At 42.3% G+C, this 13,026-nt stretch overlaps 2 protein-coding genes across 3 annotated transcripts in view; one reads left to right on the forward strand and one right to left on the reverse strand.

The window, feature by feature from the left end:
• LOC122720508 (cuticle protein 79-like) overlaps positions 1-9,152 on the forward strand; it is a 186,332-nt gene extending 177,180 nt beyond the window's left edge. The window contains exons 1-2 of one of the 2 annotated variants that reach the window (XM_043947272.1): positions 1,514-1,636; positions 8,242-9,152. In XM_043947272.1, coding sequence (XP_043803207.1) covers positions 8,275-8,925 — 651 coding nt within the window. In that variant the 5' untranslated portion in view covers positions 1,514-1,636; positions 8,242-8,274 and the 3' untranslated portion in view covers positions 8,926-9,152. Of the gene's footprint in view, positions 1-1,513; positions 1,637-8,241 lie in introns of those variants that run through there. The other variant, XM_043947271.1, reaches the window with a different exon arrangement.
• LOC122720507 (H/ACA ribonucleoprotein complex subunit 1-like) lies at positions 1,242-2,603 on the reverse strand. The gene is given in 2 exon segments (XM_043947270.1): positions 1,242-1,985; positions 2,538-2,603. Coding segments are annotated over 2 exon segments (810 nt in total).
• Positions 9,153-13,026: the final 3,874 nt, after the last annotated feature.

Raw genomic sequence — 13,026 nt, forward strand, 5'->3', positions numbered from 1 at the left:
GACTCTCCCTTTCTTCTAATCTGCATTTAAGGTTAATAAACGGAAAGTAAAAGTGAAAACGGGAAATAAATGTGGCGTAGATAGGTATGGGACGTAAAAGAAATTCTTCAAATTTTGGAGGAACGATGGATGGAAGGAGATCGTTCCGTGCGTGTTCGACACAGACGTGTTCGCGCCTTTTCAATGTACGACATTAATCGAACGACGGAAATCGAAATATTTTTATAATTAATGGAACAGAGTGCACGTACCTGTCATTAATTAGTAACCGACGATTCCATAACAAGCAGGGGATCGTAAACAACATTTGTTTCCTGTAATATAACGTGTTTTGTTAGTTTCATTAATGAACGTTATTCCAGGATACATTTTAAATTTGTAAAATTGAATCGTACGTACATTTTATACAGTTAATAATATAAAGTATCGATCGAAATAAAAGCTTTTTAAGAAATTTTTGTTACGTGAAATATACATAGTCGTAACGAAAATGTTGAAAAAAAAGGAAAAAATAAAAAAATATGTTTGCGAGGAAATCCAAAAATTAATTAAACGCTTTTTTGTGAAACAAACAGTTTCATTGTTAGAAGATATATAAGATTTCGAATAAAAAATTTCAATTATTTCATGCCATAAAGCGATGATATCTAACAAATGTAAAAGAGGCAAGAGAGGCAAAAATATGAATTAAATAATATTCCGGGATGAGAAATGAGAATCGTAATTTAATTTATAATGCGCATTCCGCCTCGATTTTCTACAGAAACGCGCATTGAACGAAGAATAGCGAATTTGCTTCTCTTAAAAGAGAGTAAAACAGGGAAATATTATTTAAAAGGCTGTTATCGAATTGCGATATAATAAAAATATATCTATACTATATTGCAGAACTGTGAAAAAGCTGTGAACACCAGAAATACGGTTAATCTCTTGACGAACGATAAAATAAATAGTTTATAAAATGTTCAACGCGGAATCCAATTTCATATTTTAATGAAAGAAAAAAAAAAACATTTTCCAAATTTGCCTTTCTATATCAAAGATTATAAAAAGAGTTTTTTCGAAAACTATTAATCTAATTGAAAATATTTCGAGGTAGTGATCGGAACCAATAAACACGTACCAATACAAACACCGTTTAATAATTTAATATTTATTTTCCATAAAAAAATATAATCGTTATATATACAAATACAAAAGCGTGGACGAATAACCGCACAAAACGGCGACGTTCATCCATATCAATGATGTAACCCGAGTGACAATTCGTGTCCACCTCCGAATCCACCTCCGTGTCCACCTCCGAATCCACCCCCGTGTCCACCTCCCAAACCACCTCCTAAACCACCACCGCCGCCGCCACCGCTAATCAGAACTGGATATGACTCCTTGACAACAACAGGAACCTTGACTGGGTAAGGAACCTCCTTCTCGATCGCGACTGGGACCTTTACTGGCACGCTGACCGGGTAAGGCACCTTGACGGGCACTTTGACGGGCACGGTGTACGGCACCGGGACCGGTTTCTCCACTGGAACTGGGACCGTCTTCTCTACGGGGACTGGGTACGGTTTCGGTATGTGCACCGGGACTGGCCGCTCCACGGGAATTTTAACCGGGACTGGATACGGTACAGGTACGTTTCTCTCGACCGGGTACGGTTGGGGCACACGAACTTGGTTCTCTCTGTGGATCGTGATTCCCGTTATGCGACCTCCGTCGCCTCCACCTCCACCGCCGCCGCCGAATCCTCCACCCAGACCTCCGCCAAGGCCTCCACCGAGGCCACCACCGAGGCTCAAACCTCCTCCGTAACCGTGTTCCAGGCCCCCGCCGCCGTAACTCTCCAACCCTCCGCCGCCCCCAAGACTCAGCTCCAATCCTCGCTTACTCTTTTCCTTCGTCTCGGCTACGGCCGGCTTCGTGTTCGTCTCCTTGGCATCGCCGGCCAGGGCTGTCGCCACTAGGGCGAGTATTATGAGCTTCTGGAAACGTGGTTAATTTTTATCGTGTTTCTCTCTACACGTACCGGGATCGTGTGTTTTCCATGCGACGTCGAACCATGTGATTTGCGCTTATTTATTCGAAAGAGAAAAAAACATCTAATATTCTAACATAGGAGAAAGTGCGCGGTGAAAGCGCGAGATTCGATAAATAAGAAAAAGTAAACGTAGTGTAACGTTTAATCGTAATACAATATCCGTAATGTGGAGAAACCGCGGTTCCTTTGAAATACACCTATACGTAACGTATATATATATAAGTAACGATATAGTGGGAGGGGGGAATGCAGAACAGAGAACAGTAGGGAAGAGAACAATAGGAAATAAAATCTTCTTTTTTTCCCTCCTCTTCGCAAAAAGAAAAAAAAAAAAAAAGAATATTTCGCGAAACCGCGTGTCTGAACTTTCTCCGCTTGAACCCACCACCCTTTACGTAATACCCTTTCGTGTCTCTATCCCTTTGTTCTGTACCGTGAGCGTTCGAACGACGCGATCTACGCGACGAGTATCGTGTGGGGGAACCCCGGAGCTCACCTGCGGAGTGCTCATGGTATCGTTCGAAGGTGCACACTGAAGCTACATCGGACCAATCACTGGCATATATACCGCCACTTTCGCCGTGGCTGCTGGCCCACTCCCCGGAAAATCCTACTCGTCCACCGACGTTAAAGTGGACCGATTGTTGACTACCACACCGCCACCGTGCAAAGGCGTTCGTTCGGCGTTAAGCCGTTTTCCCACGGGCTATCGACCGGCTGGTTGATTACTACCGGATCCCCGGATACGCCGCACGCGTAACACAACCCCCCTGATGCACCGCTCGTACCGTTTCGTATCGAGAGCCTATCCGTTCACTCGTTCGGCGAGGAGGAGCCCCGTGCAATTTACCGTGCAACGATCGCCCAGTCCTCTTCGCGGTTTCTTTTTCTTTCACTCGTTCGGGGAAGGAGTGGCGAGGAGTGGCTCGTGCCTCGTAAAATCGTTTCCGGACGTAATTCCGATCGAGCCTCCCGAATCTCTTACGCAACCATCTCTCGCTCTTGAGACCGATTTCTTTCGAGATCTCTCCTCTCGAGATCGGGCGGAAGAAGGATATTTCGTGTAGGAGATCTCTTTAAAGGAAACGTTGTTTCTTTTTCTTTTCTTTTCTTTTTTTTTTTTTTTTTTCTTTCTTTCACTTTCGCATTGTCCAGTTGTCTTTCTCTTAACTCAGCGCGTTTCCAACTGCTCGATATGGGTGTTATAAAAGCGTTACGTCACGTGTCCGCTTTGGAACGAATTTGGATCGGGGCAAATTGCTTCTTCGATCGAGGAAACTTAATCCGTGGATTAAACGTCTAACGAGGCTTCGTGGCATACCGATGCATATTTGCTTGGACCGATTGTGGAACCGTTTTTACGTAATTGAGACGGGTGTAAACGCGATAAACGTCGTCGTGCAATCGTAAGAGGGGCGTCGTGATCGTAAAGGTTCGATATCCTTTCGGCAAAGTCGATCGATAACCAATTATTTTCGGATATTTTCGTTCCTTCGATCCGTCCAATCTTTTATCCCTGCGAAACTTGATGCGTTACACGAGATCCGAAGAAAGGTTTTTCGGGACAGAAAGTGTTTTTTGGTAACGTGTGCGCGTAACATCGGGTGAAAATGATCGGGGTCGTTATCCTCGCGAAGGGAAGGGACTCGTGTGCGTTCGCGCACGCTCCCCGATATCGAGCTGAACGGTAATTAATCACGCCACGCCACCGGCTTTTCGTCGATTTCCATCGACAATGGTAATTAAATAAGGAAAATATATATTGTAATAACTCGAGATTCGCAAAGGGATCGCCGTGAAACTTTCACCTCTTCTGTCTGACACGCGCGCGTTATGTACTTAATTGAATGATATTCCCGGCATCATGCTCGATGCTCGATGCTTAATTAGAAGGAAGATAAGTACGCGATACGCGAAGGAAGTTGTTAAGCGTCACGGTGAACGAAACCATTGTCGCCCAACTCGTTATCAGCTACCATCTTCTTCGCGTTTCTAATCCCATCTTTTTTAAACTCGTGGACAAAAAAGGAAATGTATGTGAGAATAGTTTTTAAGCTTCTTTCGAGCAACAGGTGATTTAATTTTCAGGAAAAGAAAAATTCGTGTATCTTCGTACACGAAGTTGTATGAATCTTTTTAATCTTTTCTTCCTTCGATGTCGATGATTCATCGGATTGATTTCTAACTTTCTGGCCTCCCATTTAAATAATCGTATTTGTATCTACGACGATCGACCATGATATATTATAATCCTGCGAGAATATTACAATCCTGTCGTTGAATCGGGTTCCAGTGAAAAACGAGTCTTCGATTCCAAAGTCGAGTCTGTGCGCTCGGATGTGTCCATATTGGTAATTAATAACGAAGCTACGAACGCATCGATATTTTCCCCGGCGGACCTTTTTCACCAGGACCAGTTTTATAATCACTTTATAGATACTTTGACATTATACGCGACTCTCACTCTTCACACTAGCTAGCTAATATTTTAACCGGGTTTGCGAAATTATTCGATTTAATTAGGAACCACTTTCAGATATGCTAGAAACGTAGCTTTCAGCAGAGCTGGGAAAAAAAGAATCTGCTCTGCGAGTTGAAACGGCTCGGTAAAGGGCGCCAATACATATCTCCCTATATCAATTATAATTTTTCACCCGAGGGACAAGAGATTATTAGATTAAAATAACCGATAGTGACCGGTTAGATTATTGGATTCGTAATATAAACGAAGATTAAAAGTCATCAGAAATCATGGGCAGAAGGCGTATTTAACAAATAGATGGAATAAAGGAAGGCGAAGGTGAGAGAAGCGAATGGTGAAAGGGAAATCGGCGAAAGGAGGGAACACGACGAAATCCCTTTTAACGAAATATCTTTTTTTCTTTCTTTAAGCTTTCTTTCAAGCGAGTTATGTTTGCTTGCGGAGGAAGGGAGAGGGTCGCGAAAAGGGCGAAAAAGGGAAGGGGCGTAACTAGAAAACGGCTTGATAAACACCTTGAGCGAGAACATCCATCCATATATTCATGAGAAGCACAGTCTGTCCGACTCGAAAGCCTTTCCGATTATTGCATAAGGTTACGTTTGCGGTCGGTGAAGCAGAAATGCAGACTTGGCGAAAATTCCGCTCCTACCGTCTGCCTCCACGCTACTCGACCACGGGGATTTACTTTGTACTCTTTAGGCCGCATTTCCGTAACTGTGGCGCGTGAATACAAAGTTCGATTCGCGATCTCGGGTATCGAAGATTCTTGGGAAGATTCTTGGGGGATGGAAAGAATTCGCGAAATGACACGGGGTGGCCTCTGCGAAATACGAAAATACGAAATACTCGTGCGAGGAATTTCTCTCAAATAATTATTAAAAATTGCCTTTAAAGTAATTATTTATAAGGAGAAGAGAGAAATTAAGACGATAAAAATATTTGCGGAGTATCGGCGACCAGAGGTAACATAATGCGCAAACGTTTACATAATTTTATAGCGTTGTAAATTGCGGATTACTAGAAAGCAAGAACTGCAGAAATAATATGGACAAAATATCATACACGATAATGGATCCCACACGTAATGCGATCTCGAGCACTTAGTTAACAAAGTTCCGTGTACGTAATATTGTAAAGATGAAAATTGATATAAAAGGTTTCTAATAGATTTCATTTAAAAAAAAAAAGAACGATTTCGTAATATTTCGCTTCTTCTTTTTTTCTTTTTTTTTTTATTTTTGGGTTACACGTTCGAATTTCTCGACTCGATTAAAAAGACGGGACCACGTAATTACGTATTCGTCGACGATCGAAAATGATTAAAATGCGGAGGAAAGTGCTGAGATCGCATTTTACAAATCTTAACACCTTTAATTATTAAGAGGTGAAAGGCTCGTAATGGCGGCGCGATACGTGCCAAATTATTATCGATGAGAGGAAAATTGGTCAACTGGCTCCGCCGGCCCGTGTTATTAGTTTCAAATTCGGTAAATGAGACTGCGAGACGAGAAACAAGCGGACCGCAGTCACTGTGCGGTTTGCGCAATTACCAGAGTAGTGACGTTTCATCTAATTAAAGTGGTTCGTTACATCACTCGGTGGCCGTCTTCGCTTCGACCCGGCCAGGGTGTTATCGTCGAAACGACGATACATCATAAATTTGAACGAAACCTCCATATATCGGTATCCACCGATCGCTTTCACGCTATCCACGATGATGCGCGGAATTCTATCGAACTTTTATCGACAAACTTCGTTCTCGTATGGAAATCGCTTTCTAGTCCGAGGAGATTGCGACCGCGGCAAATCACTATAAATTCATCGAAAACAATTTAATCCGGGTGGAAGGTGAGACAGAAACTATCGACAAACATCTTCCTCTCACTTTTCATCCGGCCCGGATCGAACCCTCCCCTCCCCTCCCCAATCGAACCGCCTCGCTCCGTCGAAACGCATCACGCCGCCCCGGCTAGGAGTCAAATCAATATTTTCAGATTCAAATATGGAGATTCAAATTCAGATATATGGAAATTTATTCCCGGCCGATAAGCCTGATAAACCATGGATACGAGGGGATATTCTAATGCTGCCGAACAGGGGAGATCGTGGTACAAAGTCATTCTGAAATTAACTGCGCCCACGGGAGTTACGAGTGATAACCAAAAATCGTTGCAAACGCGGAATATCTCGGTACTCGGCTCTCCCCGAATCAACCGCGAATAACGTTCTCTCTCGAGTTTCATCGATATATCGGATAGATCCGGTTACGACGGCCGATTCGAGAGCATAGTTCGCCTTTCCTTCGAGAATATCGTATAAGACTTTTTTATCGTCGCCTATCTCTCGTCGTTGAAAATCGATGACGCGGTCACTATTTCATTTTGAAATAGTTACTTCGTGTCGAGGTAAAAAAATTATTAAAGTTAGCGTTAAGCGAATTTAATTTTAACCGAGTTATGTGTGAGAAACGTTTCGTTTTATTTCGAGACAAATGAAAAAAAAAAAAAAAAAAGAGAAATTTCGAGAGATAGAATATAAGTTGAAATTGCACAGAGACAGGTATAGATGGACGGATAAAAAAAGTTTGTCGGCAGGAAGAAAAGTTTCTTCGGATGGTAAAAAAAAAAAAAAAAGGAAAAAAAGATGGTTCGAGGATACCGGAGGATGTAACTTGAATACCTCCTAGAGAAGTCCTAATAACTCGCTTCTCGCTTTAATTAAGCTCTTAATATTAATGAACCTCTCGGGGATGTGAGTACAGAGATGTAGGAACGTATTGTGAGAAGTAATCGGATTAAAAAGAGACACCGAACTTGAATCCGTATTAGTTGCTCCGGTTCGCTCTGATGGTTCATCCTGTAATTGAAAACTCCGCCGGCACGGGAATCGTAAGATAAGTGACGAGAAAGTTTAAAGTCGATCGTTCTACGATTCCGACGAGTTGAAATCGGGTTGAAATTCAATCGGGATTTTTCTTTCCCGAAAATTTTGAAACTTGATGAAAATTTGGAGGAACATCGCGGGAGGGAGTGAAATTACGAATCGAAGAGTGATCTCGAAGGAGTCTTTCCTGTATTTGTTAAAAAAGGAGATTTCGAAAGCTCGAGGAGTATTAAGGGAAGAAATCGAACGAGACGCGTACCGACTCGCTAAATGTTGGCTGACAAAAGCCAACGGAGGAAAGCGTCGTCCATGGCGTCGTTCTCTTCCTTTCCTTCTCCTTAACTTCCTACTCCGCAACAATTTCATCGGCACGCTCGAGTTGGCCGTTGGACTGGCCGTTGCGTCCCCTATAAAAGCGAGGGTAGACCATCGTGGAACCAGTGTGCTCACTGTCGGCCAACATGAACAGCACAGAGAAGCTGAAAGTGAGTAGCTCTAGTAAGACCAGCCACTTGAACTCCACCGTTTCTCCACTTCGCGCGCAAACGAAACTGTAACCGGTGAAAAAAATTCAAGCTCGTTATCGTCCTCGATGCTGTCGATTCGAAAATCGTACTCGAGCAATAATAAAAGAATCGGTGAAGATTTCTCTGTTCGAAGAAAATAATATCTACTTGGAACGTGCGAACGAAGTTTCCCTTTCCATCCATCATTTCCTTTCTAAAATTTTCCTAAATTCCGATCCATCCTCTCTCTCTCTCTCTCTCTCTCTCAAATCTTCTCTCCAATGAGAAATGCAAGGCAAAGTTAATAACCCATAATTTATTCTCTTCAGATCTTACTTATCTGCGGCCTGGTCCTCTCGGCCATGGCCGAAGAGACGAAAAAAACGGCGGAGTCGAGCGTTCAACCAAAGGAGGAGAAGACGAAGCGCGGCTTGGAGCTTAGCTTGGGCGATCATGGGTTTGGAGGTGGTTTCGGCGGAGGTGGAGGATTTGGAGGCGGATTGGGAGGCGGATTGGGAGGCGGATTGGGAGGCGAGCAGATATCCACCGATCACATCAAGGCAGTCACGGTCACAAAGACCGTCCACGTGCCCGAACCTTATCCCGTTGAGGTCACGAAACACGTACCCGTACCTGTCAGCGTACCGGTCAAAGTCCCGATCGACAAGCCAGTCCCTGTCCACGTGCCCCAACCTTACCCGGTCACGGTCGAGAAGCATGTGCCCTACCCGGTCGAGAAGCCCGTACCGTATCCTGTCAAGGTGCCGGTCAAAGTGCCGATAAAAGTACCTTTGCCGGTCAAGGTGCCGGTCAAGGTGCCTGTCACGGTACCAAAACCAGTGCCCTACCCTGTCAAGGTGCCGGTGGTCGTGAAGGAGCCTGTGCCGCTTATCGTTAAGGAGCACGGAGGAGGATTCGGCGGTGGAGGTTTCGAAGGTGGGCTCAGCTTAGGCGGCGGCCACGATTTCGGAGGCGGTTTCGGAGGCGGTTTCGGAGGTCACGAACATTACTGAACCAAAGACTCGGCGGTGCATCGTAGTCTTTCGTACGTTTCGTTCGTCGGTCGGGACGAGATCGCGTCGGTCGGTAATTTCGTAAATTCGATCTTTCGAGAACGTTTGCTGGTCGAAACGTGAAGAGGACTGATCGGCGAGGAAACGTAGTAGCCCTTCTGCCGTGGCAGACGTCAGTCTCGAAATGTACCAATATTGTATTCATCCGTGATCCCCAACATCGTCAAATTGTATTCTATTGTACGATATGTTTTTTTTTTTTTTATGAACGAATAAAGCGATATTTTTTTATACATAACAAACCGATTATGTAATGTTAGGAGACATAAGATTGCTCGGAAGGGAGAGAATCGCTTTGACGGTTACGCGATCGGACTGGAATCGAGACTTTCACCGATTAATGTTACGTTACGGAGGTACACCTGTTCTGTAACCGAAGTGTTGTCAGCGAGATAAAGATACATCTATACGTTTTCTATCTGCGTAACGCGAATTAATAGAAAGGGAAAACGAACGTCTTTTTATCTGCGTAAAAGTATTGCATTATTTGACGACATACGTGTGCATTCTCTTTGAGCAATCTTGATGTTTTCGACGCCCCATCCCTCATCACTTCCCTCTCTCGTCGTCTATCTCATAAAAATCGACGACGATTCTATTATTTCTACGGGAAATTTAATTTAGGAAAAATATTTGCTTTAGCGAATATTATATTTACTTTGCGGGAATAAGTCTCGAGGGGAGGGGGAGATGGAAAAACGAATAGGACGAAATAAAATCGTAATTCGACGTCACAGCCAAACCCTCTTTCCGCCCAGTCTGATTTCATTTCCGCGTGCAACGTTCGTTTTCCCTTTGCGCGCGCACGATAATCTCCCGGCGAGCAGAAACTGAAAGTGACCCCAGAATCCGTATAAACGGATTTTAAAATCTGGGAAAAGAGGGTTTTTGTAGGCGTCGCAGTGTGCAACGCAAGTTCGTTACGTTGCGCACGAAATTACAGAGGCGTATCGTATGCGATTGCGGTTTGCTTGGTTCAGCGAATCCGCCAGGATTCGAACAAGGAAACGTGCTTACGACAATTTTGGCACATTGACGAATGCCCTCTGCGAATATACGTTCTATCGACCTTGTCCAATCCACGATCAAACTGCGTGGTAACAATCGCGTTTCGATCGGTCATCGATCGATTAAATTATATCGATGTAACTTGCTCTGCGTTTCGAACTGCACGGTGAACAGATTATCGCCGATTTACAGAAATAAACGGGCGAAATGAATAATAGATAGCACGATTTATCGAGCGAATTGATCGAGGAAATAATCGATCGTAAACATGATAATGTTATAATGAAAATTAATCGTCTAATTACTTTGATTAATCAAACACTTACTCAAATAGAGAAAGAGATAGGCACGAATATTATTTGAAACCAGTTTATCAAATCGCGTTGAAGCAAAAATTATTACGTAATATCTACCTAATATCTATCTTGTATTTTTAAGATACAATTACCCAAGTTTATCTCCTGCTGGCCAGACGAGTTTTCGTATATATAACAGCCTGCTTACCGATATTTTTCTATATACGAAGGCACACACGAACGGTTAGTTAGCAAATCACGTTATTTAACGTGCGCCGAGCAAGATAATCATATTTAATGATCTAGGAAGTTTATACAAGAGAGATAGAGAAAGAGAGAGCGAGAGAGATTTCTTCGATCAGCGCATGTGAATGGCGTTCATGTGCAAAGAGGAACAGAAAGATGCAGATACGACGTTCCTCGACGATATATATATATATACTGGTCTCAAAGTACATCAATTGCATAAATTACGTTTCTCTCAATCGTAACGTAAACGTTTTCTTTTCTCGAAAACGTATTCTTTCCTTTCCATGTATTATATTTGTTTGTTTCGCGTTAACCGAGCGAAATAACTCGATGAAATATCGACGCTTGTAAAATATTACAGAAGCTTGCTCGTAACTAACTTTTAGAAAGGTATCATTGACTGTGAGTAATGCTTCCGATATCTTTTACGCAATGTTTCATTTTACGAGCCATAAGATTATAAATATTTCGCACCGTATAATTGAAAGTATATTTCATCAAACTAGACAAAAAAAAAATCGATCGATAAATCCTCGACTTTTTGTTCTATTTTTACAAAACATTGATATTACACGTCGATCTTTCTAAAGTTCGTTGCTCTTCCGTTTCCTATTTTTCGAATCTTATTGCTTGTATATATATATATATATATATATATATATATATATGTGTATCTATACATTCCCAATTATTTATTCGCGCCACACACACAAGCGATTTTCATGCTTCCTCGTTCCCCAGAAATTGGCGCGAAATCGTCGAACATCAGGCGTTTCCGAGAAATCAGAACGTGCCGCAGTTTGAAGTAGACGCGTCTACCTGTGTTACGCAACCAGGTTTGGAACGAAGTGTCTTATTTTCCTTTCCGTTTTCTTTTCTTTTTTTTATTCACCTTTCCTTTTCGTTCTACAACGCGAGGAATCGTGACTTGGCGCTTGCATCAATCTCTATTGTGTCTCTTCTGTCAGGAATTGAAATCTCGGAAGGGACGAGTAAGGAGCTACCTTCACGTTCGCACCACTTTTTATTCCGATATATCGTGGAAATCGGAACGTTGCGTCAAGAGCTTCTCACTCTACGCACCAATTACGATGGTTAACGTTATCGTGAAACAATCTCTTCTAAGTGTTATTATTTCCGCCATTTTGCTCGATTTTAGACAGGATAGCCTGCCTTTTGTTTTTTTTTTTTTTTTTGCGCCGAGATTCGATTCAATTCACACGATTCTAAGTTTCATTAATGTTGAGTGAACTATTTTTTGCATTACGAAGGAGATTGATAAAAAGAAAAGACTTGCCTTATATGAGCATAATGCGGATTAACGTAACTATTTCTTTATATATATATATATATATCCATCTTTTTTTCCACGATAGTTTTGTCTCACTTTTATCATTCGTTACGATTCATTAAAGATACGCGTAAAAAGAACAGTAGTCAAAATGTCATTAGTTATGATTGAATTCGAAAGCGATGTTCGGGAGGAAACGTTTCGCAACGTCAAAATAAAAGAGCTACCTTCTCGTTTCAACTATAGAAATAATACGAAAGCCTATGATTTTCGTGATTATTATCGACAAACGTATTACGTTTCTAAACATACGATATAATAATGTAACAAGAATTCGAACGAGTTTGCTACACGTATGAAGAAATATTTCGATCTTTTATTTCTTCCTGTTTCAATTTTCCTTTTTGTTTTCTTACGATATATGACGAAACATCTCTCTTATTTGCCTTACAGCCCATGCATTTCTGATATTCCCCTTCACTTTCTAACGTATAAAACTTGCTACACGTGTCAACAAAATCGACCAAATGGAATCGTATATATCCATGGAAAATGGAAATTTATAATACATCCATAACCCCGGAAGTATAAAGTATTTCCAATATCGATATCGTTTTAAGCTCGCGGGAAAGCGGTAAGCGGAAATGAATTCCTCGAATGTTTTTAAAATCGACGCAAATTCCCCGACACAACTCCAATGTCTAATGATGCATTCTTACTTTTCTCTGTTCTTTTTTTCGCTCGCGTAGAACTACGAAATTTGTGGCATTCCAAGATGGCAGACGGTGCATCGCGTCGTGGCAACGTGAGGGGAGCGTGGAATCCTTCGTTCCATACGATCCGTCACGTTCGTCGATAGACAAGCTTGTTTGCACGAGAAATGATCGTCAACGGTACGTTAATATTGGTTCTGTCAACACGTATGCGCCTCGAGTTTGCGTTTTACTTGCCCGCGCATCCCCCCCTCTCCCCTTTATTGCATTGCAAAACGAAAGAAAACGTTAAATTAATTGGGAAAAATGGATCGATGCCGTGGCGTGAAAAAGCGTGGAAAGAAGCACGAGCAATGCAATATCGCTCGAATAATATTGACAAGTTCGAGGAACATATTTTAAGTAAGTAACGTTAACGAAGAACTTCTCCTCCGATTTACACCATAATCCTAATGAGAGAGGCAGAGTTGTAAGTAAAATAAGA

Source organism: Apis laboriosa, unplaced genomic scaffold, assembly GCF_014066325.1.
Source record: "Apis laboriosa isolate Shangri-la unplaced genomic scaffold, ASM1406632v1 scaffold12_cov154, whole genome shotgun sequence".
In the NCBI taxonomy this organism is placed as follows: Eukaryota; Metazoa; Arthropoda; class Insecta; order Hymenoptera; family Apidae; genus Apis; species Apis laboriosa.